Below are 23,985 nucleotides of genomic sequence, written 5' to 3'. Positions count from 1 at the left end.
TTCTGTCCTAGTGATCTTTTAACTTTTGCTGTCTGCGATCGTTTCCGAACATCTGTGGATGAATGAATGGTGCCTTTTGACCGGGTGAAAACTTGGGAATGCGTATCCGTGCCTGCGGATAAATCAGCAAGCCGGAGCCACCTCCTGAAGCCCCAATGAAGAGCTGTGTCTCGGAGCGGTCCTGGCTTGCAGGTGCACCTCCTCTGAGCATGTTGGGGTAACTATCTGAACCTGCGCTCTCTCAGCTTCACAACGCTACAGCACACAGGGCTGCTGGAGGCTGCCGGTGGGCTGCTTGGTGTTGGGAATGTTGCGTCAAATTTTCTGGTTTCTAAAATTAAAGTCCTGTGTTTGTTGGTATCTCTTACAGATTACTGCTGCCTGTGGCTCTTCTCATGTTCTGGGCTCTGCAGGAGTTATTAACTAACTAGGCAGAACCTAGGGGCAGCATGTTATCAATCTGCACGTATTCGATGTTTTGGAGTTAATAATGCTGGATGTATTGACTGTGATAGCGGACTGCAGCCTATTCTGCTGTACAGAGTAGGAAGCAAGGGCTGTTTTTAATGCAAGACCTGTTCTGTAGGTAAATGGCTGCTTTTTTTTTTTTCGTTGAGTTTTATAAGGGGCATTTTTATCTGCGGATATAAAATAACCTTTTTTAATGAAAATAAACCATTTCTAAAATTAATTTGTCAGTGTTCCTTCAAGTTCGCAAATTCAATTTATTTTGTTAAACTACAATAGTATGTTTTGAGAAAAACTCAACTATAAAGCCTCATTTTTTTTTTTTTTTTTTAAAGAGTGGATAGTATTTAGTTGCATTTGTAGCCTCATGGTTAAACTCTCCATAGTCATTATGGCCAGGCTAAATTGGAAGGGACTGTGAAGAATGCAGTGTTTAGGCTGTGAGGATGCTTATCTCTCTGTGATTAGGTGGGTCTGGCTCTCAGTTTCCTGTTCAATTACAGCAGTGATGTAGCAAATGACTGGGAAGCAGCGTGTCACAAGCGCCAGCCTTACTTAACCCCCGCACCTCCGATTTATTCAGATTCTGGTGCCTCTTGTGTGTCCTTCCAAGCCGGGGAAAACTACCTGAAACTGCTGCACACCTTCACTAGTTTTGCAGATGCGTCACACTTTTGGGGAAATACAGGACGCAGTATGTGGCTGGCTTGGGACTGAGCTTTTTAATCCACATCATGAAGATGCTCTGCTTCCCGTGCGAGAGCATTCACAGAGAATACATGCAGAAATGCACCCACTAACGCGATGTGTAAAGGCTGCTGCACACCAGACCTTTCATCCGGTAACAAGGTACTTCCACAGCGAAGTGACCGTACACACCTGAAGCGACACGGACATACCAGGCATATCCAGTGCCTTCGAAATGGACTCCCATACATTATCTTTGAAATCTCTCTCTCTCTTCGTAATTGCAATTTATCTTTGTCATTAAGCGGCGGGTATTTTTCCATGGCAAGTGTTCTCTTTTTCTCCGTCACTGTGGGTACTGCTTCAGCCTGCTGGACACCGTGCATTGAAGCTGTTCCCTGATTGCTCGATTCCCTAGATGTCACACGACAAAATTGCAGAAGAGGATTGAATCCTATTTTTCACATGGCCTGTGGTGTGAAAGATACTTCTCAAAAGTATAGGTTCTATACCTTTTTGCATTGCTCATCATGTCTGGTGTATAGTGGGCTCAAAATGTCCAAAAAGATGCAGTCCTTTTTAATAACGAGTGATTAAGCATTAACTGTGTCCATATAAAGCAGAGTGCACTGTATTGCCATACATTACTATAACCATCAACCTGAACTGACTGAAGTTTTCCATGCACATGGGGAATGGTCTGAACTGGAAAAAAGTAGTATTATGGGTTACTGTCATTTCAGAGTGATGGTATCTCACTACATCACACATGTGCAAAATGTGGGAGACACGTTTGTTCTTTGCTGTAAATAGCTATGGGAAATATAAAATATAAACCGTGTGTGTGTGCATATATATTCCACCCCTCAAAGTGTTTTCCAGGTGTGTCTTTTGATGATTAAATAAGAAGCAGGTGTCCTTGACTGACGTTCCTTGAAGCCAGGAGTTTGGTTTCCGAATACTTCAGAGCATACAAAACTTATTGTTTCCTTCTGGCACCTAGAAAGGCCCTTTGTAAAACCGCTTTGAAGTCCCGATCAATGCACTGGCTTTTAATGCTTGTGATTTCAGAAAGCTATTGTGTGTTGAAATGCAGCAGTCGGTTTAAAAGGAGAATGCTAGCTTTTTGCAGGAGAGTTCTAGTGTTCTGGCATCTTCACTGTGAGTCATTGCTGTGCCTCTCTCCCAACATGTGTAGTGCCAGTACTTCCAACATCGCCAAGATTGAGGAGATGGAACGTCTGTTAAAGGAGGCCAATGCAGAAAGGGCATGTCTGCTTGAGACCAGGGTAGGAATCCTCTCTAAGACTCGCAAAACAAACCGCTTCCAATCTCTCTCTCTCTCTCCTCTAACCCCCCCCCCTCTCTCTCTATCTATCTCTCTCTCTCGCTCGCTCGCTCGTGCTCTGTCTCTCGCTCTCTCGCTCTCCTCTAACCCCCCCCCCCTCTCTCTTTTCCATTGCATTGTGCTTGCTTTAGCATTAAGACATTTGGTGCATGTTCCTGTATACTCAGTGGAAACTGTTTATTGGCTTTCATTTTATTTGGCCGATGGCTTGAATGAAACAACAATACAGAGCAAAACGAGTCCCGCTGACATTAACAGTGTGACTTGAGGTTGTAAAGGTCAAGGTCATGTCCCTTTTTAAAAAAAAAAAAAGAAAAAAAAAGCTTCCCATAGTTAAAGCATAGGTGAGCATTATAAAGCCCATTGTGTTATATTTGATCATGAAAAGGGAGATTTACCTCCCCATTCCTATGGAAAGTGTTGTATAATCTCACAAGAAGCTTGATTTGTATGCTTGGAAACTGACTAGGAACAGAGGTAATGTTTCACAGACAGGCTGACTGTGCTTTACATACAGCAGGAGCGCAGACACATTACAGCTTTTTACACATCGGCAGTTTTGTATTCCATTTAGAGTAATCGGCGCAAACGTTTCCTCCAGTGTTAGTCGCAGGTCTCCTCCGCATTGCTTGATGCGTGTGCTGTTCTTTCACTCTGTCTATCGTCCTGCAGGAGCGGGAGATGGAAGCGAAGAAGCAGGCGCTGGAGGAGGAGAAGCGTCGGAGAGAGGAGCTGGAGAAGAGGCTGCAGGAGGAGACCAGTCGCAGGCAGAAGCTGATTGAGAAGGAAGTGAAAATGAGGGAAAAGCAAAGGGCACAGGTAGGGCGAGACCACCAGACCGTGATTTCAGTGCAGCCGCAGACTAACCTGGAGTATGGAAAACTACACTCCCTGTTTCAGTAGGTTTCGGTCATGCTTTGAGTCATTCATCGCTAGAGGAACATTTTAAAATCAGACGCACAAACCAGAGGGAAACCTGGAAGAGCTCCAGTGTGCTGCTCAGCGGCTTGCAAGACGTGATCCGAGCTTGTGTGTTTAACGGTGTCCTGGTCCTCTTCCCTTCAGGCCCGGCCGCTGACCCGCTATCTTCCGGTCCGGAAGGATGATTTTAATCTGCGGAGCCACATAGACTCTGCGGGTCACAACACGGAGACCTGCTACCACCTGTGCATCACAGAGAAGACCTGCAGAGGCTTTCTCGTGAAGATGGGGGGGAAGATCAAGACATGGAAGAAGCGCTGGTTCGTCTTTGACAGGAACAGGAGGACGCTGTCCTATTATGCAGGTGACCGGTCTTGAGGAGTTTGTATTCTGGGATTGGAAGCAACGTGGTCTATAAAATGGGTGGGGGTTAAGCATGTATTATTCTAATGCAAAATATACACAACCTTCCATTACTGTTCAAAGTTAACTCTTTTAAAATGAACATATTTTAATTTAATATGACAATTTAAAATGATATATAAAATGTAGTGGCTTCATCTCAAATCCTCCAATGTCTGATTGCAAGTAAAGCATTGTGTCATTCTTTTACTCTAGCGTCAGCATTTAGATTTAACCCTTTGCAGTCCATTTATTAACTGCGCGTCAGGCACGCCAGGTCCAATTAATTTTCACACGCGCAGTTAATTTTATACGCGCTGTTTAAAAGTATTTTTTTTCACAGTCAAACAGGTTTAAATGGCCCTGCATATCAACAAAGCACTCGCTAGGCATCTCCAGCCCCGCCCCACCCTTTCGTTTGCTATAGCGTTCACCTATGTAAGAAATAAATTTATTATTATTATTATTATTATTATTATTGTCGTACATACCGATCGATCTCCGGATCACTCGTTTTATCACCAAACTCCTCAATAATGCGATCCAAGTCATTATTTTATTACTATAACATCTGAAAAAAGCTCTGCAAATGTCCATGATAGTCTCTGTGCGCTGACGCACTCAGCCAGCTTGTTTACTATGACCGCCCCGTTATCTGATACCATGTATGACTATTCATGAGATACGCCTTTTTTTATTTTTTCGACTTGTCTCTGCGCCTGTCGCTCCCACTCGGCAATTGAATGGTTTTCTCGGCTTTTTCCGGAGAAAAAACGACTAAACATCCGTTTATTGTGTTGCTATAATGATGTCGGACCCAGTCCGACAAAGGACCTGCGAGGAATAATTGCAATGTCGGACCCAGTCCGACAATGGACCGCAAAGGGTTAAACCATCTCAGGTTGTAAGTGTCGGCTTCAATGGGTAAATCTGATTTACAGGCTACTCTGAATTTAAAAAGAAAACAGCTGACCTGCGCCACCATGTGGCTCCAAATTATTATTATTATTATTATTATTATTATTATTATTATTATTATTTGTTTATTTAGCAGACGCCTCTATCCAAGGCGACTTACAGAGACTAGGGTGTGTGAATTATGCATCAGCTGCAGAGTCACAATTACGTCTCACCCGAAAGACGGAGCACAAGGAGGTTAAGTGACTTGCTCAGGGTCACACAATGAGTCAGTGGCTGAGGTGGGATTTGAACCGGGGACCTCCTGGTTACAAGCCCTTTTCTTTAACCACTGGACCACACAGCCTCCAAATGCACGCACAGCACTTGATCTGCAAACATTTGGACAAGAAAAATCTAGTAACAAACATTTATTATAATGTGAAAAAAATACATATATATTCTAAGATTTAGTAACCTGAATAACATTGCAGATTTTGCCTATTGAGTGAATTAAACTGATATCCGTAGCAGCTATAACTTACTGTCATTCCGAGACCATCTTTGTATGTGCCAGATTTATATAGCGAGTGAAGCTATTCCTGGTAATAATGTCAAGCCAGGACTATTGAACACTTGATTGGAAGATATGCAGGAATTCAAAAGAAATGTACAGCTTTCATTTTGAGTGTTTTTGTTGTTTTAAATTGCAGATAAGCATGAAGCCAAGTTGAAAGGAGTCCTGTATTTCCAAGCCATCGAAGAAGTCTATTATGACCATTTGAAGAACGCGCACAAGGTAATGCGAATAGCCTCCTACCCGTGGTTATCTCGGACTCCGCATGGAAAATAAGTGGCTGACACATTCTAGGGGTGTTCTCTGGTTCTGTGAAAAAAAAGAAACAGGGCTTTGTAGAGTATATCAAAATAGAGGTGAGATAACAGACAAACAGGAGAGTTCACTGTGAAGGTCAAACCTGGACACATTGGAGGGGGGGTGTTTTATAGTACTTCATAGTAATGTGTAGTTGTACTGTAGCACATCATAGCACTACCATAGTGCTGTAATAGTATGGCATTTCATAGTCTGTAATAGTACTGGAAGACAGCATGGCTTTACAATGATACAGCAAAATGAAACAAATGATACACGATGCTGTTCCTCTTTCAGAGCCCGAACCCGTCGCTCACGTTCAGTGTGAAGACCCACGACCGGGTGTACTACATGGTGGCCCCCTCTCCCGAGGCCATGCGCATCTGGATGGATGTGATCGTGACGGGAGCCGAGGGCTACACACAGTTCATGCTGTGATTGTACAGAGCCTGCTTGTGAGACTGCAGGTCATATCTACACAGGACTGCACTGTCGAGATCGCTCGAGACAAACACTACCTGTACGTGGCCAGTGCCCTGCCCTGTGTGCTGATGGGCTGTGGTCTGTGTGCAGTGTGTGGCACATGGTGTGGACTGGTTAGCATGTCAGCAGGAATAGAAGAAATCGAAATATGAATACCGGTATGATAATATGCAAGAGGAACCAAACAAAACACAAATAAATCCGATATATCTTTCCTTTTTTTTATATATTGAAATATTGGTTTACTGATCTGCATCTTGTCACACTGCCTTATTCTGATATTAAGTATTAATTTTAGACTATTGCTCAGGAACAGGGGGAAAAAAAAGTGCTGAACCAAAAGTGCCTTTTGTAATACAACCGTTAAAGATTTTATTGGGGGGGGGGTTACCAAAGATTTTTATATTCATTTTAATATAAACTGGCAACTTGTTCGAGGGGGAAAAAAAAAACACTGTGGTCTATTTTAATGATCTAGACAGTGGAGGATCTTAATAGCGCCGCCCTGACATTTGTTCTAAACCTCATGTCATTGTTTTTATTGTAGTCATTTTAATAAGCAGGTCCATGAAGCTCCCTCGCTGCATTAGTACACAGTTAAAGAGCCGCAGCCTGCAGCTCTGCCGCTGTTTCCAGTCATTAAAACAGAGCACAGTGTATTCGACAGGCTTGCTTGTTTTCTACCAATGGGTGCTTGGAGTGTGTCCAGACCTGTCTGTGTATTATAGGTACTTCACTCAAGAGTGACAATGCTTTCACTACAGGTTGTATTGGGTGCTATAGCAATTCAAACACAGATACTGTGCATTCAGTTTCCATGTCAACTATTCATGCATTCATTCATTCATAGGAATGTTTTAGATTCACACAGCAGCTGTTGCGACTTCAGGCAAGTCCAGAACTAGTAATCCGCTCTATCCTAATATACTAGACTATATATATATATTTTTTTTACATTAGCAGTATTGTTAATCTTTTGTTAAGCATATTGTGTGTGCTAGCTAAGACATTTTAAAAAATGTAATTAAGGTTTATATAATAAAATATACATTCATTAAAAAGCTGCATATAGTCTATACTCCCATGATCTGTGACACGCTGTTATGTGTCATAATGTCTAGGAATGGACACCAGCACAGTGCACAGTGCATGCATTCAGACATCTGTCGTTCTCATCACCCAATGAGCTACAATGGGGGGCGTGATGGATATCCGAGTATAGACTGTAATATCAAACAATATAAAATGTTAACCTACATTGTTTAAAGCAGCTTACCATATGAAACGATTGTGTGGTCAGCTTTCTTATACATGCATTGCTCTGTGGGCCTGTCACGTTTCTGCTTGTGTCGCTGTAATGACAACCAGTAACTCCTCTAATTGAACTGAGTGTGTGTTTTTATGTTTGTTATTTTTTCCCGTTCTCTAAGCCAGTGGTATGTACGTGTGGTTCTTCTAGGACCTTGTTCAATCCTTAATTCATTGAACTGTCCAGAGCCGTGTTCCAGCCAAGCCTTTGATTGTTAGGAGGTACAATGAATCAATTAGACCTTGTTGGAATTAAGTGAAAGGTCCACAAGGGGGCACCACTGTGCTAAAGCGAGTCCTTAAATAAGCAATACCATTTCTGTCTATCCCGACACTGCAAGAGTCCGGGGTAGCTGCTACTCAGTCTAGCACATGATGTCTTCCAGTGAAACTTCACCTGAGGGTATGTTCTGGGGTTACTGATGGGTAAAAGCAGGTGCCCCCAGCACTGCCACTCACTATCTGCAAATACACACATGTACATATAAAGTACACTACTAAGTGCAACTGGGCAAATTGCATATGTAAAAAAAGATTGTTACTGGCAGCAAAAGTATCAACTGTGCTTTTAATTGAGTCCTGCCAGTATTGCAGAAGTAGTGCTGCAGCCATCTAGCCTGGCCCATGCCATACTGTGTGGAACAGATTACAGTGCACTGTACATGGTTTCCATTGGTTATTACCCTTTCTCTAAATGTAAGACTTGCTGTGTCTGGGGGTCTGAATTGTCGTGGTTCACCGGGGGAATGAAATTCAGAAGACAAAGCTGCCGGACCACAGGAGGGGCAAATGGGAGCAAGTACAGTGTCCTATTAAGATTTCGATTGGGCTGGCTAAACTGGATGAGCAACATTCAACACTCTATGATAAAGCCCTTTACTACCAGAACACCCACCAGAAAGACATCCTTTCTTTGCACCCAGTTGTATGGATATTGTGCAGTCCTGGGGCTACAGAGCTCTCAATACTGTGCAAGAATCAAATACCCTGCTGGTGTCATTTCACCACTGCTGAGTTCTTTCTCGCTTGAATTTTTATTTTATTTTGCAAACCTGACCGCAAACTTAAGTGTAACACTAGTAAGTGACTGACTGTACCAAAGATGTCTTGGTGAATTGTATACATTTTGAATTTCTGAAACCCCACTTCCAAAAACACACTATTGCATATTCATGTATTTTACAGTTTTTATTGCATATGCTCAGTATTTATATTTGTGCTTATTTTATGCATGCTTCCTCTATTTTTTCCATACATTTTAATAAATCCAAGAATGAGTTTGTCCTAGTCGTGTGTCTGTTTTGTTTTTGTCCCATGTCACAAATACTTGGATTACCGAACAGAATGCCATGAGGTGACTTAATACTTGACTCCCTCTGTTGGATATGTGTGGAACTGCACTTAGTTCAGTGTTTGTGTGTCTGTATATGGCTTCCAATTGGCACAACAATATTCCAATATTGTGGTAGGATGTAAATGGACTTCACTGGAGCGAAAATAAAGTCTGAAAACATGTGATACAGTCATCTGAAGTGTATTTGTATCAGTTGGTTTCTATCATAGGGAAATTACGCTTTTACTTTTTTTAATTATATATACCATAAACATATATACTGCAGTACTGCGCACTGTGTAAGATACAAGCTGATTCAGCACCCGTTTAAGATCAGACCGGCCGTTTGTGCAAAGCGGAGTGGATATCTGCTTGTATCGTACAGCCCCCTGTACGGTGTTCTGTATATATTTAAATATGATCAAGTTTGCGTAGATTGAACATGCCACTGCTCAACACCAAGTCACACACTTTACCCGCTTCTGTATCACACCCCTATTGGTATTGCTACACTGCGAGGGTTTGTGGGGTTGAGTGTTCCCTGAGATAAACCATTTCCATATCAAAGACTGTTCCCACTGAGGGAAATTGATGGGCTACATTCATACTGTGTATGAACCCATATTAGGTTACAGAAGGTCTGCACAGCAACAGTATTACGCAATATTGTATCCTACTCGTGTCTCCCCCCTGCTTGCGTCACGCCCGCTTCTAGAGTCTGGAGCCGCGACTACAGCGATCTCACTCTCGCGAGAGTTTCCCGTTGGCCATGGCGGCGCTGGTGCTGAGAAGTTGGAGCAGAGGAGTTGTCCGGGCTAGCCATGGAGGAACTACTGCCTACAGAACCACGCAGCCGCTCCACAGACACACAGGTCAGAAGCGTTATTGAAGACGGGGCGCGGCGCTGAAACAAATACAGACAACAAACAAAATGACAGCTTGAGCTGGGTACCACGGCCTGGTTTCAAATACCGTTACACTACAGACACAACTTGTGCAGTGCAGTAAATCCTGTTTAATTAACAGCTTAATTGACTTTAAAACGTGTGAGTGCGTCTCGTTTAGATAGTTATGAGTTGACTTTCATAAAGCCATGCTAACACTAGTACCAGTCTGCTACAGTGTTTTCAGTGGGAGTGGCAGGCTCTGTATTTGGACATCAAAACCAAGTTTACATGGGAATAAAAGGACTAGATCAACTTCAGCAACTTTTGTTTATTGAAAATAAATGTTTATCAGGTTTTTACGGGAAGTTTATAATTGTGTTGTAATCACTATATTTAATTACTTGATGTGTTATGATTTTGGAAATAATTGATTCACAGCCTGGGCACAGCCCTGCATGTGGACTTGAAAGACATGCATTCAGCCAGGTTATACTTTCAGAGGTGGCAGTCAGTTTGCCATTTGTGCATTGGAATGTGTGCAGTGGTGAGGAGCCCTGTCAGTATGGATTGTGATACTATCACTATCACTGATAGCAGCTGCTGCAGAACCTCTCAATGAATGCTTATGTGAAAGGGGGGTAGGTATGTAAATCTGACCTCCAGGTTCTTATAGGTACCACAGCCTTGAAAGAGCTGAAGTAAGTGGGTTGCATTCAGTAATTAGTACATCGAAAATACATGAAAGTAACATCCCTCGTCTCACAAGGCAGGGTACTCTTATGACACCAACAGACTCTTCTCTGGATCCAGAGGCTTTACATTTTTAGAATTTGTGCACCCAGAAGAATGCCAATATAGTGTCAGTCTGTTTTGAGACTGTTTTGATAGGGAAGGACCTGCCAGTGCAGCATGTAAAAAGAGCTCTCTGTTGAAGTCCTGTAGATGCGTGTGATACATGACTATAGCTGGCTGCTGCTGTATCTGGAGATGCTGGTCAGCTGGTCAGGGATTCTATTTGTGTAACACATCAGTCAGCTATCTGAGGGACAGTACGTTTTCACAACAAAGTGTGAGGAGAACATTACAGGCGGTTCCCATGCTCTGTGCATTCCCTGTACTGCATGTGCGTCGGGGTTCATTCGTAATGCGTCTTACTGGCTGTGTTCTTATTTAGTTTTTTTTCTGCCATAATCAGGAGCTGTAAAATAATACTGTACAGCAGAGCACCAGGTCACAAACCTGTCCGTTCATATTTCTGAAATGGACTCTGTAACTGAAACATCCATTTTTTTTCGATGATTCGGTGTATTGCAGTGTCTGTGCCATATAATAAAACCTATGCAAGCCAGGAGAGCAGCCTGTGTTAAAGGGCTAAAGATCCAGGGCTTTTCTACAGGCAGGAGATCCTAAATGAATTGACGCTAGGACCATTCAGTTAACAGTGAAGGACCAGGGCAGGGGTGGACTAGACTCGTGAGAGCGACAGCTTGGAGACCACAGGTCTAAACCAATGCAACCAAAACAATCAGAAATAGTGGAGTCTGCAGAATTGTCATAGTAATTGGAATATTGAGTTTGAATCAGTTTGTTATTGTGCAGGGTGTGAAACAGTCTGAAGCACAGAGGGTTGCTGAAATAAACAGGTTCTGTATGAACCAGATTAAAACCAGGTTGTTTACTTAATACTGTCCATCAGAAAGAGACTGAATTAGGCAACAAAAAAGGGGCGACCCCCAGGTGTGACCTCCAGAAGCAGCTAACTGATGCCTTAACATAATGAAACAGAACCCCTTTAAACTCACTACTGTACAGTGTATCAGATGAAGGGGCTGTTTTAATCCTTTACGGACAAAAGTTACTTCTAAAAAACAGATAATATACCTTACTTCAAATATGTGTGTTTATTATGCTTCAGAAATAAACTTGTGTGTTTTTTTTGTTTTTTCAGGCTTCAGACAGAAGTCTTCTGTGCAGTTTTTAAGTCGACCGGACCTCCCTAAGCTAGCCTACCAGAACATCAAAGGAAAGAGCCCGGGAGTGATCTTCCTGCCTGGGTTTGCTTCAAACATGAACGGACAGAAAGCAGTGGCACTGGAGGAGTTTTGCAAGTCTCTAGGCCATTCATATGTAAGGTATGGCTTGTTACCATGAAGCAGTTATGTCCTTCATAAATTCTGCTTTTGGTTCAGTGCTAAGATTTCAAGGCAGGCATTATAATGTAGACACCATTTGTTTATGAGACTACACTGACTCAATGTCCTTAATATTGGATAGAACTAAGTATCTGAAGCCTGATTCGCACAGGACTAAAAATCACCGCCTCAAAGCAATGCCAGCCTTCACAGTAAACCATAATATAATATTAAAATTGGTACACTCTGTCCTGAGATTCTACAGCTCAGTAAACCGCTACTCTTGAGCATAACCAAATTGGGGACGGGCGGAAATACAAAACATAATTGTCGACTCTTAAAAAATAAATTCTTTTAATGGTGCATTTGAAGATATGTATGGAAATACATACTGCTCAAAGGACGAAATGGTCATTCTAGCGTTTGGAAAAGAAGGTACAACGAAATGAGTTATTCACACCAGGTTCATTGTTTACAGATCATGCACAAAGCTCCTTCTCTGACCACAACATCACATTTCATTTTGAATTTACCAATTTTCCTTAATAAAAAAAAGATTCTGGGAGGGTGCTGGACTGCTTTTGACCTGCTCTGGGGACACCTGGTTTTTAGTCCCATGCGAATCATGTCACACCTGGGTCTGTGAGTTTACTAATAGGGGTTGTTCATGCAGCTGGAGGGGAGGAACAGTTTGTTTAACATGCAAGGTAAGGCCCGCCTCGTGTCTTTGAATGCCTGAACCGAAGGTAAAGCCCTTTTATGAGGGTTCTATTGCTATTCGAAAATGGATATGTTTTTATTTGTAAATGTATTTGCTGTACTAAATTTAAATAACTAGATTGAACATATACCACAGCGAGGAAGCAGACTTAGTCTACATTGACAGAAAACAAGGCTTGTGTCAAGCAAAAAAAAATGTAAGATACATGACTGCTGTATTTACGTATTTTCCAGAGGATTGATTTTGATCAAAGATTAAACCTAGTTTGAAAGATAACACTCAAGGTCCTTTACCAGAGGTTAAGGACCTCACATTGACCAGTCAGGTTAAAGAAAATGTCCAGTGCGTTTTCTAATGTTCTGCTCTTGTCTTGTTGCTCAGGTTTGATTATACAGGGTGCGGTACTTCAGAAGGTGAAGCAGAGACGTGCACAATAGGGAAATGGAAGAAGGATGTTCTGACAGTGATTGATGAGCTCACAGAAGGACCGCAGGTTAGCTGGAAATGCTGCAGCCCTCATTCTTCATTTTTTAAGAAGCCTTTTTAACATGATGCATTGTACACCTGTCGATTTACAAAACAAAACAATGCAGACTGCTTTAGTTTCCATAATGATCTCATCTCACTTAGTGAATCTTCATGACCGGCTTGGGAGAAGAGAAGGAGTCTGTTAACTCTTTACTGCTCTGAAAGCATGTTCATCATACAGACCTTAGGATCTGAACCCAGATCTTCTGCCTGGTAATTATAATGCTGTAATGTGCAGTAACCCAGCATCTCCCTCTCTCTGTGTTTAAGATCCTAGTGGGGTCCAGCATGGGAGGCTGGTTGATGCTGCTTGTTGCAATAGCTCGGCCAGACAGGACAGCAGCTCTGGTGGGCGTTTCCACGGCAGCGGATCATTTTGTCTCGGTTTTTAAATCCCTTCCTATAGAGGTAAAGCACCTGGCAAACCAACTGCACTTCTGTAATACATTTCATCCCAGGACAAGGGTAATATTGTCGAGATACCAATACTAGCTTTACTATCTATTTATTTAACATGTTCTTACAAGTACAGTACATCTTTGATTGTGCAAACACCTCTATTACAGCCCCTTGTTAACCTGCCTTGTGTGCTGTGCTCTTCTGCCTTATCATAGAAAATGCACGAACCAGCCCTCAGTCTCCTAGTATTTATAGTACAGTGCAGTACTGTATCTGGTATATTACAAGTAAAGGTGTTGCAACTCTTTAGGCTGTTTCTGGTTTGGAAATGTTGTACCAACAGCTTCATTTGCTATCCAAACACCCCTGGTCCCTTTAGATTGTGTACTACAGGTTTTACTACATTCGTTTGTTCTATATAGCAGATTATGGGCCCAGCTCAGTGGAGCAGCATTCACAGGTTATACATACAGTTTTCTCAAGTGCTTTAACCCAGTGAAAAGATGTATTCAGCTGTAACTCTCTAAAGATGGATGCTTTGTGCAAGTGCAGTGCTACACCAGGCAGCCCTTAACTGCGCATGTATTTTTTTTTTCTTTACGTAGGCAAAAAAAGAAATAGAAGAGAAGGGGGTATGGAAAATTCCATCCAAATACAACGAAGAAGGGTTTTACAGCATTAGCTATGACTTTATCAAGGAGGCAGAGAACCACTGCGTGCTGCACAGTCCCATCCCTGTCACCTGCCCGGTCAGGCTCATCCATGGCATGAAGGATGACGATGTGCCCTGGCACGTCTCCATCCAGGTGGCCGACCGCATCCTGAGCCCGGACCTGGACGTGACGCTGAGGAAGCACGGCCAGCACCGCATGTCCGACAAGGATGACCTGAAGCTGCTGGTCTACACCGTCGACGATCTCATAGACAAGCTGACCACAAACTAGCACTCTCAGTGGCATTGATTACCCAGGCTTCGGCCCCCCACCACCACTGTGGAGCAGTTTCTGAAACGTATGCAACCGAAAATAAAGGGGAAAACCAAAGGTGTAGGAACTTGGCGGTGAGAAACGGACGCTCTCTCGTTCCTTGAATTCCCTTCTGCCTTATAAGTGAGACTTTTTGTTTTCTTTACTCTTCATTTTTACAGTCCTTCCTCTTTTTCTGATGATGTGTTTGCACACAAATAAGGTTACGTGAAGATAATGCTGCTGTTTTGTTTTGGATGACATAAGCCTCAAGTTTTCATTCAGTTATGTTGTTTTTCCTACTGTTTTGTACCAAGAAAAGAAGTTTATTTTTCTTGTTCCTGTGCTTATTTTATGACTGGAGTGTAATGCTTCATTGAGTATATGTGCCATGGCTTTTATGTGTACTTAAAAATAAACACGCAGTATGCTGCCCGTAGTCTTGTCAATCCCAAGCTTTTTATGTTCTACACAGTTTTTATTCACTCTTTTTTAAGCCTGCAAAGCCATGATGATAATTGCATTCCCGAATCTTAGACATTTAAGCTCTGTTTAATTTACATTAACACATTTATTTGTTTTAACTTTTTATTCATTCTCAGTGTTAGCAAACCATTAATGTGACTTTGGCTAAATCTTAATACGCTTTTCCATGATGTCCAACTTGACTGCCTTATCTGTGGTTAAAATCTAAAGATATTCAAAAAAAGCATTTCAAGAAATGGTTCATGTTAAAAAGCAATATTTTACTGGGAATCCAGCAACACTGCTTGAAATTCCAGCTCTACCACAAGAGGGCAGCAAACGTTTGCAATAATTTTGCATCTGTGCACGTTTATTCCATGTCATGCAAATGTATCTCCCTGTTGGGCATTCTCATTCGGAGTCTGTATCAATAACATTCAGTATTTGTTCCTTCATGTTATTTAAATCAATTCCAAACATGTTTATACAAGAAAACCTTGATTCTTGAACTGCGATGATCTGAACACCCTTGTTATCCGAATCCCTGGTAATGTTTTTTATTCTGTGCAGTGTGCTTCCACCCTGTTTGTATAGTCTCTGGTATTTACAGTACAGTGCAGTACTAGAAGTTATATATTAAAGTTAAAGCAGTTGTATCAGACCTTATTTTAGAAGGACTTTAGATTTGGAAAGTCATTTAAACAATTTCACAGCCGTAATTCGATTACCCGAACAATTTGATCCAAGTTAGTTTGGATAATAGAAGCTATACATTCTTAATTTGCATACACGCTATGTCTAGGGACACATTGTATCCAGAATCAATTTGAATACTTCGAGGACAGTGTTTTATAAAAACGTCACACGCGTGAATAGTGGCTTCTGTGTCGTTTTACAGAGAGAAGCACTCGAAACAGAAGGGACACGATTGAGAAGAATCAACTCATCTGTAATTATTGATTGGTGAGACGTGACCTTCTGCCACACATGTTGCTTTTACAATCTGTTCTTCCATTCAGATCAGCATAAATCGCATGCGACGGATTACAAACACATTTTAGTATTGATCTATTTTCACATGGATGTTTATTTTAGGAAGTTATTTGCGCGTCTGAAGTGCAGTTTAAAACCATTGAAATGAACGCTAGAAAGGGTTTAGAATCTGCTCCCTGTAGTTTTATATTTAACTGCTCATCATTGGGTTTTACAGTGTAGAGAACATGGAGGGGGAAGCACTGCCTTTATTACATTGTTTTAGAACTGTAGTGTGTCTAAAATCCAAAGACGAAACCAAACCATTAAATACATGGGGCATTCTCCTGATGGTACAGCCTAATCTGATATCGACAGCTGTACAGGCAATGGTGCTAACCTTTAATCCAGAGTTAACGTAGTGGTGTATAAAACTAATTTCTACCATTGTGTGCAGACATGCAAAACCAAATGTCATTCATGCTGTCGTTCCTGGGTGCCATTTAGTGTTTGAGGTTTAATGATTGAATTGTATAGCCTGGGATGGTCAGTAACAGTGAAATCACAGCCAATTATATATACTGTAATGACAAAAAACAAGAGAGACAACAGTGATTTCATAAGGTGAGGGAGCAAAGGTAACTGGAAAAGTGACATCAATAAAACAGTATGTTAACAAGGTCATTGCCAGGTAATCAGCATCAATAGTTAACCGCACAGTTTTAATACAGCCATTGCAATATGAATACTGTACAAAGTGCATCTGCAAAGCTACAGCCCTTGCTCGTAGAAATCCGTAACTAAAGACTTATAAATGCCAATGAATGATCTTAACCAAAATAACAACGACGACAAACAAGCAGGAAACCACAATCTAACACAATATTCGCCCTGTGGAAGCGAATTCACATCCCCCCTATGCGTGAGCCTCACATTGCACATTACACAGTGTACCACTATATAAACATCCTGAACATCCGCTGCCAGCGAGTTCATAGAAAGAGCTGTTTCATTTCATTTCCTTTCACTCAATCCACACTGGACTCAAATGAATGACCCTTTCAGAGACTTGCAGCGGAAAACGAGAAACGCGGGTCCTTGTGCTACCCTAGCTGCTCATCTACAGTTGGATTATTAACTGATGTAGCTGACTGAGCACCTCAAACACAGTATATGAATGATTGGTTATAGCAGCGGGACGCAGCACCGACACTGCCAGACCAGGTCTCTGTTCCAGCCATGTCCTGATAATTATATAAGTGTGAATAGGGTGCAAGAGCTTTAGAACATGGGCTTTAATTAATCCAATTAAAAACAACATGGTTGGAATAAAGATCTGGACTGGAACTGCTCTGTGCTGGAATCACTGGCCCTCATTTGTGACTCCCCCAGTCCAGGAGCTTTGATTTAATTCAGGCCCAGGTCCTTCACTGAAAGAGTGGAAAGCGAGGACCAGTGGGCTTGCTTTTCTATTTACTTATCAGGAGCGATACTTGTTGTAGAGGGGAGTGCAAAGAATATATAATGCATAGCTATGGGATATTTCCTCCCAACCCTGGCAGTTAGACAAGCATGAATATACACACTGCTGCCAGCTTGTGTCCCTCTTGGCTTTACTAGCTAACAAAACAGTTTTTTGAAAGGGTGCCCTCTTTCTGAATATTAGGTCCTGCTGTGAGATTCCGTCTGTCAGTACTGATGCTCACTGCTGTTGCTGCTGCTGCTGCTGCTGCTGGCTTCAGGTGAGTCCCACAGACAAGAATCTGAGAAAGAGAGGTAATTTTATTGATGGTATTCTTGATCATTTCTCAGACTTGCATGTCATAGAATCTTTATTGTTGAAAGCACAGAAAAAGCGCAGAGGAAAATAAGTTATATTTGTTTAAAACGTTTAGAAGCCACTTGCTTATAAGAACTCTATACCGGGCTCTACTTTCCTCTGAGTGACATCCACCTGGCTGCTTCACACTCCTCCTGTCCTTGTGCTTTAGCTATGTGTATGGTTCTGATCGAGCTCCAGTATAGACTCTCACCTGGCTTGCTTTCAGATCTACAGCCACTGTTACCTGCATGTGAAATCCATCATGTAGCAGTGTCCCATGCTTGTACCATGACTGTACAGTACTGTGTATTTACTGTGCTCTTAATGCTTTTGTCATGGTCTTTACCACAGTTAATTTTTATAAGGGCAGACAATCTGCAAAAGAAGTATTTTCGCAGTCCCCGTAATCGCTAACTTAAATATATTTTAACTGAGCAATGCTATACACTTCATTCTACACAATACAAAGTACCGTGTGTCCTTCACTGGTGAAATTTATGGCGTCTAATTTTCGAGTTTCTCGAAAATAAAAGCGGCCGCCGACATAAAGGGATTGATTTATAGTCTTTTGCAGCTTGACCGTGACATGTGACTGAACCTTACACTATGCTGTTGCATGTCCTTAACCGTCAAGTAGCTTGTTGCGTGGAATGTACTGTCAAAGTTAATGATGAACACACTGTCTCTGGTACTCTGTTTGACAGAATCACAGCACGTGGTACTTAAATACGGTAGCGGCAGACAGTGTCACGAAAGTCATAAAATAATAATAAAAGAAAAAAAAAACGAAAAAAAATTGATGTAAATTGTATAGCGATATATATATATATATATATATATATATATATATATATATATATATATATATATATTCATTAAGCATATAGAATACATAAGACTTTTCTCATTCAGGACCGATGGTCTGCACTTGATTAGCGTTAATGGTGCGTAAAAATGATGTTTGCTACAGCTGCTTCCCAGTCACTCAAAGGTCAGACACTTCTATTTACTTGCCAAGGCTTGACCTTCCGCAGTGATGTGTTGGAGAACGAACTGCAATCTCTCTGGCACCGTCACTTCCAACGCGGTGCAGTAAACCGTCATCCACCCTCAAGTCCAAAGGGCAGGCAGGGAACGAGGTACATAACGAGGGAAACAAATCACCAACATAACAAGAATAGTGCCGTCGCCGGCCGCAGTCCGAGCACACCCCACCCACACGGGGAAACTAAAGACTACAAATACATCTGTGTGTTCTGCTGCAGGAGAATGGCATTGCTGTGGAGTCCGATTGCTCTGACATCAGTTCTCCTGAGTGGTAAGACCCCTCTTCTTGTCTTTATGAGTGTGAGAGCCGAACTTGAGGCTTCCCCCGTTACATGAAGGACGCATTGCAATAAGAAATTGAACCCTGGCGTCCATCTAATTAACCTATGCAGTGGCGGTATAAGACACAGCTGGAATGATTAGAGCATTTTACAGCAACAGGGAATCCACCTGGATCACACCAGCCTCTTTGTTATAGCAGTAATCCCAGGATAACCAGGGTAGACGGCGGGCGCAATCAAGTGTAATTGACCAGCCTATAGAGAGATCAGATCATCCCCTGGGACAGAGAAATGTGTCGTTTTCTGTGAAAAGAAAATGAAAGAGTTTGATGATAATAATAAAATCTACGTTTTCTCTGTCTATATGTTTTAGTTGTTTATGCCATGTATGTGCTATGGACACACAATTATTATTATTTTTTTTTATTGTCATGCCAATACAGCCAATTTGAATTTGATAGAAAACTAGTGAGAAGCAAAGTAAGCAACTAAGAATGACTCTCTCTCTCTCTCTCTCTCCCTCTCTCCCTCTCTCCCTCTCTCCCTCTCTCTATCTTTCTCCCTCTCTGTCTCCCTCTCTCTGTCTCTCTCCCTCTCCCCCTCTGTCTCTCTGTTTCTCCCTCTCCCCCACTCCCTCTCCCTCTCTCTCCCTCTCTGTCTCTCCCCCCTCCCTCTCTCTCTATCTCCCTCTCCCCCTCCCCCTCCCCCACTCTCTCTCCCCCTCTCCCTCCCCCCCCTCTCTCGTTATTGTTACTGTGCTGTTTTCTTGTTGTAGTTAAGATTACAATTCATTCTCATCTCCGTGTGATTAACAGAATGCTTCAGTGTTCCATGAGTGTTCTTTTATGGCACCATAGCACAGGGATGTAACCCATGTTAGAAACAGCACAGTATTGCTCTTGTTTTAATCTACCCCTGGGATCTTCTTACCTTGACCATGTGATCGAATGGTTTCTTTTAACAGCAGCTCTCTGTGCCCCATTTATGAAAGAGGAGGATGCAAATCAGTTTATACGCCTGAAAAGACAAGCACAATACTCCCACGATGGATACTGGGACCCCACTCACTCTCAGAATCAATGGGGATACACCATCAGGGAACAGGTATGATATTAACATGCATCCCCTACTATGGTGCACCACAGATATGATATCCTGTACTGCATATACCCGGGCAAACTGAACTCATCACTACTGCTTCTCATCATTGTACACAAGAGGCGTTTGGTATATTTAGCATCATTTCATGTCTGCGTTTGTGGACCGGACCCAGGGCTCTAAGGGGATGTGCTGGGATCCCAAGTATAAACCTGAGGGGTTTGGCTTCCATTAGTGGGTATTTACATTGGCCTAACCTTAACCCCAAGTGGATCGGGTCATGGCTTGAGAGCCTAGCATATAGTATAGATTACTGTTTGAATGACATCCTGTCACTGGTACAGAGGCTGAGCTGCTGATAGGTACAGAATTATTATTCTCGTTTCAATTAACCATAGCTTGTTAAAAGCCACCCATTTTATTGACATGAGCAATGAACACAATGAACACAAACTGAGGAATCATGATTATTATACATAGGATTTCTATGTATGTGTTTTGTGACATGAACCCTAATGATACACGACTGTAATGCTTTTCAGGCTAATGAATACTGGTCATCTTTGAGAGCCAATGCCCAGTACTACATGGATATGGGCTCTTTGATGTTCGACCCTTCCATTGCCAGGTACGTTTATTTTTATATGAATGTTTTAGGTTGTATTAGAGACTGATACAATGTCAGTTTCATTCACCAGTTAAGCTTCTCATAGGTGAAGCATTGTGCACTGAAGCCTGTGCAACACCAGTAAGCTTCCCCAGCCTCATACAGACTGCTTGAGTAGGAAGAGCTAAACCGCCTCAAAGCCATCTTAAAAGTGACTAGTGTCAATGGGGTATTAAAGGACTAATTCTTAAAAAAAAAATTTACAATGGACCTTCAGAACCCTTCCCTATTGTAACATCAGGCATTCCAAGACTAGTGTTAATCAGAGTCTTTGAAGACAGCTGTTCAGTAAATATCTGGTTCAGCAACATTACCACTGTGATTATGTTGTTTTACAGAGAGAACAATAAGGCATACATGGACATGCTGAGGGAGGCTGATCGGTATCTTCAAGAACAGGGGAGGAAGTGAAAACTGGATTAGCCAGGAGGAGTCAAACTGGATTGGCGCTTTAGGAGCAGTTGCCTGTCACATCCAAACCAATAGGTCATGAACGCCAATCAGAAGAGAGAAGCAGTCAGGGTTATTCATTGCAAGGTGTAGGATGCAGTCACAGAACGCTGGTGCTGTGTTTCGTAGGGAATTGGACAACGCTACAAACCATTTCTATTGCATATGCTTGTGAGGAGAAAATAAATCTGCAAGGGAAAATGATGCCTGGGTGTTGGTCTCCATTCACTGGTTCATGTCTGGCTGCATTAGCATCTTTCCACTGTATTTGTGGTTCAGTTCTTACAACAGACCTGCGTCTCCCAATATTTGTTAGAAGGAAGTTTACATCCCATCCTGTCCTGTATCATTTTAAATGGGATGTCCAGGGAAGGGGATGGTGAAAAATAGGTTCAAGGATTTAAAGTATTTCTAAATAACTAAGCTGTTATTTGCTTGATAACCCATAGCCTAAATATGATATTTCTTCAAAGAGGAATGGATTGATGAACTTTAAGTTTTAATTACGCTATGAATAGAACGAGTCTTCCTCCTCAATTCCTTCATATTGGTTTCCATTCTGCACGGTTCCCTAATGTGTTTCCTTGTAAAATACTCATGCATGCCTGCAGAGCAAGTAGCATCTTGTGCCATCTGCTGGCAGTGAAGCAGTACTGCACTCTAACACATAACCTACTGCAGTCAGCCCCTTGGACTACACTTCAAAGGGATTGAGTAGAAATAGTGACAATAAGCAAAACTGACTGGGTGGGAAGTGGGACTTGGTGGTAAATATTGCACAAGATATTGCATTGATTTCAATAGTTCTTTATAGTCAGTACAGTCTGCTATATTGCAGCCCCAGTCCTTGTCCCCATTGACTGCCATTATATTGTGGGCTGGGTATTTCAATATGATGTATATATACATACAGTATATAGTTTAGCAGTCTTTTCAGTGTGGGGAGCTACAGCGTCGAATATGAAAAGTTTAATTTCAAGGTTAACAACTTGGCACACACACACACACACACACACTGTCTCCATCTCAAACACAAATTCCTCTTGTGTTATTGTTGCCTTGACATTTAACATTTTTTTTAAAACACAAAGCAATCAATATCCAGAGTATAGCCCATTCATTGTGGTAACAAATGCTGGATCAAATAGCGACCAGCAGTCTTTGTTAAATGGCACACTTTGTGCTTCAGGTTTGAAAGGTTTACAATCAGTATGCAAGCTTTAGGCAAACAGGCAGGTAGAAAGGTGTCAATCACATGTGAATCAGCGTATTGTGGTCTTGAAAAGGACACAGCAAGCATGGTGCCCAGCACCAGGTGGAGAGGTGGTGGAGCTGACGCAGCAAGCATGGTGCTCAGCACCAGGCGGAGAGGCGGTGGAGCTGACACAGCAAGCATGGCGCTCAGCACCAGGCAGAGAAGCGGTGGAGCTGACGCAGCAAGCATGGTGCTCAGCACCAGGCGGAGAGGCGGTGGAGCTGACACAGCAAGCATGGCGCTCAGCACCAGGCAGAGAAGCGGTGGAGCTGACGCAGCAAGCATGATGCTCAGCACCAGGCGGAGAGGCGGTGGAGCTGACACAGCAAGCATGGTGCCCAGCACCAGGCAGAGAAGCGGTGGAGCTGACGCAGCAAGCATGATGCTCAGCACCAGGCGGAGAGGCGGTGGAGCTGACACAGCAAGCATGGCGCTCAGCACCAGGCAGAGAAGCGGTGGAGCTGACACAGCAAGCATGGTGCTCAGCACCAGGCGGAGAGGCGACGGACAGGCTGCTGGAATCATCTGAAACGGGAACCGCGTTGGTGTTACTGATTTATCTGGTGTCAATATTGCCTCAATTTGGCCCAGTTGACAAGACCTTTGAACCGTGATGACAGCATTGCAATCTCAGGCCCTGCCACTGGAATGTAATTTAGGGGGCTGATGTAGAATGAGTTCCAGCCGTTCCTTCAGCGATGATCCCAGGAGTACCATCCACAAAGTGATTGGCTCGCGGTGGGGTTGAAATTGAGAGTTAGCCAGGGTCAAAGGTTGTAGCTTTCATTACTGCTGCTATATTTTCAGTTTCTATTAGATGAGTATGACCAGCCTTACTTCAGATTATGATTTTTTTATTTTATTTTTATAACGTTATGCCTTTTTGTTTGGATACCTTTGAACCCATGAGATTCAACACCGCTTTGATCAAATGTCAGTACACATCGCAAAATCAAAACAGGCTGTACTGAAGGCACAAGGGTCCCTACTCATAAACAATAAAGACTTCTACAGAGACCACAGACAGCGCCAAGCCTATACTGGAGTAGGTCACTATAAAGAAAATAACAAAGCTGTCTTAAAAGTGGCTGCTAATTTAAGAATCGTTTTTTAAAAGGTTTGGCCAAACATTCTCTTAAAGAGTGCTTTGAAAAAGAAAAGCAATTTCATGAACTGCGAACTTTATTTAATTATCAAAATGATCTTATATAGAAAAAAAAACAAATAATAAAACAAAACAAAACAAAAACAAACAAACAAAAAAAAAAACACTCCTGAACAAAACCTTCCTTAAAATCCCAGGAATTTGAGCAAGTCACAACAGCAATCACCCTCACTTGAAATGAAATGGTTAGGAATCTGTGTTTCAATTACGATTCAATTACAGTCTTCCAGACAAATGAAGTACAGGCCAGCTTAGAAATGAAAGAAGTATTTAAAAAAGGACTGCCGTTTCTATTACAATGTCTGTTCATTGTCACAGCCTAGGAAAGCTGCACTGGGCGTCTGCAAGTACAGACAGGGTATATTGTTGGGAAATAATGTTGCAAATCACTTAGAACGTATTCAATGTCA

At 42.2% G+C, this 23,985-nt stretch overlaps 3 protein-coding genes and 1 long non-coding RNA gene across 8 annotated transcripts in view; 3 read left to right on the top strand and 1 right to left on the bottom strand.

Annotated features, from left to right (window-relative positions):
• The window catches only part of LOC117968351 (pleckstrin homology-like domain family B member 2), a 64,437-nt gene extending 55,762 nt beyond the window's left edge, over window positions 1-8,675 (top strand). For all 4 annotated transcript variants that reach the window (XM_059030716.1, XM_059030718.1, XM_059030717.1 and 1 more), the window contains 5 exons: window positions 2,354-2,444; window positions 3,176-3,322; window positions 3,569-3,788; window positions 5,437-5,522; window positions 5,895-8,675. In XM_059030716.1, the coding sequence (XP_058886699.1) occupies window positions 2,354-2,444; window positions 3,176-3,322; window positions 3,569-3,788; window positions 5,437-5,522; window positions 5,895-6,035 (685 nt within the window). In that variant the 3' untranslated portion in view covers window positions 6,036-8,675. The remainder of the gene's footprint in view (window positions 1-2,353; window positions 2,445-3,175; window positions 3,323-3,568; window positions 3,789-5,436; window positions 5,523-5,894) is intronic.
• A 708-nt stretch (window positions 8,676-9,383) lies between these two features.
• LOC117968348 (palmitoyl-protein thioesterase ABHD10, mitochondrial-like) lies at window positions 9,384-14,792 on the top strand. Its single transcript, XM_034916010.2, has 5 exons — window positions 9,384-9,593; window positions 11,557-11,740; window positions 12,843-12,954; window positions 13,260-13,397; window positions 13,994-14,792. Exons 1-5 carry the CDS (start codon window positions 9,491-9,493, stop codon window positions 14,330-14,332), a joined length of 876 nt encoding a protein of 291 aa, XP_034771901.2. The 5' UTR covers window positions 9,384-9,490; the 3' UTR covers window positions 14,333-14,792.
• Window positions 14,793-15,672: 880 nt separating this feature from the next.
• On the bottom strand, window positions 15,673-18,696 carry LOC131738024 (uncharacterized). Its single transcript, XR_009329578.1, has 2 exons — window positions 18,623-18,696; window positions 15,673-17,553 (listed from the first exon to the last, which is right to left on the bottom strand). It is a non-coding gene; the product is annotated as an uncharacterized LOC131738024 (long non-coding RNA).
• Window positions 18,697-18,750: 54 nt separating this feature from the next.
• LOC117406438 (uncharacterized protein C3orf85-like) lies at window positions 18,751-21,346 on the top strand. 2 transcript variants are annotated; one of them, XM_059030715.1, is made up of 4 exons: window positions 18,751-18,930; window positions 19,908-20,044; window positions 20,581-20,666; window positions 21,044-21,346. In XM_059030715.1, exons 1-4 carry the CDS (start codon window positions 18,882-18,884, stop codon window positions 21,114-21,116), a joined length of 345 nt encoding a protein of 114 aa, XP_058886698.1. In that variant the 5' UTR covers window positions 18,751-18,881; the 3' UTR covers window positions 21,117-21,346. The 2 variants fall into 2 exon arrangements, with proteins under 2 accessions (XP_058886698.1, XP_058886697.1); XM_059030714.1 differs by having other exon boundaries at window positions 19,905-20,044; window positions 21,044-21,339.
• The last annotated feature ends 2,639 nt before the right edge of the window (window positions 21,347-23,985 follow it).

The sequence above is a fragment of the Acipenser ruthenus genome, chromosome 9 (genome assembly GCF_902713425.1).
Source record: "Acipenser ruthenus chromosome 9, fAciRut3.2 maternal haplotype, whole genome shotgun sequence".
Taxonomy (NCBI): Eukaryota; Metazoa; Chordata; class Actinopteri; order Acipenseriformes; family Acipenseridae; genus Acipenser; species Acipenser ruthenus.
The sequence above is the reverse complement of the archived record's forward strand: the minus strand, read 5'-3'. Positions and strand labels throughout refer to the sequence as shown.

What these genes read in the sequence shown, in the direction of transcription:
- LOC117968348 (XM_034916010.2), top strand. Translation starts at nt 9,491, where the DNA reads ATGGCGGCGCTGGTGCTGAGAAGTTGGAGCAGAGGAGTTGTCCGGGCT. An exon ending in CTAGGCCATTCATATGTAAG is followed by an intron (nt 11,741 to 12,842) that starts GTATGGCTTGTT and finishes CTTGTTGCTCAG; the next exon opens with GTTTGATTATACAGGGTGCG. An exon ending in AGCTCACAGAAGGACCGCAG is followed by an intron (nt 12,955 to 13,259) that starts GTTAGCTGGAAA and finishes TCTGTGTTTAAG; the next exon opens with ATCCTAGTGGGGTCCAGCAT.
- LOC117406438 (XM_059030714.1), top strand. Translation starts at nt 18,882, where the DNA reads ATGGCATTGCTGTGGAGTCCGATTGCTCTGACATCAGTTCTCCTGAGT. An exon ending in GACATCAGTTCTCCTGAGTG is followed by an intron (nt 18,931 to 19,904) that starts GTAAGACCCCTC and finishes TTCTTTTAACAG; the next exon opens with CAGCTCTCTGTGCCCCATTT. An exon ending in TTCGACCCTTCCATTGCCAG is followed by an intron (nt 20,667 to 21,043) that starts GTACGTTTATTT and finishes GTTGTTTTACAG; the next exon opens with AGAGAACAATAAGGCATACA.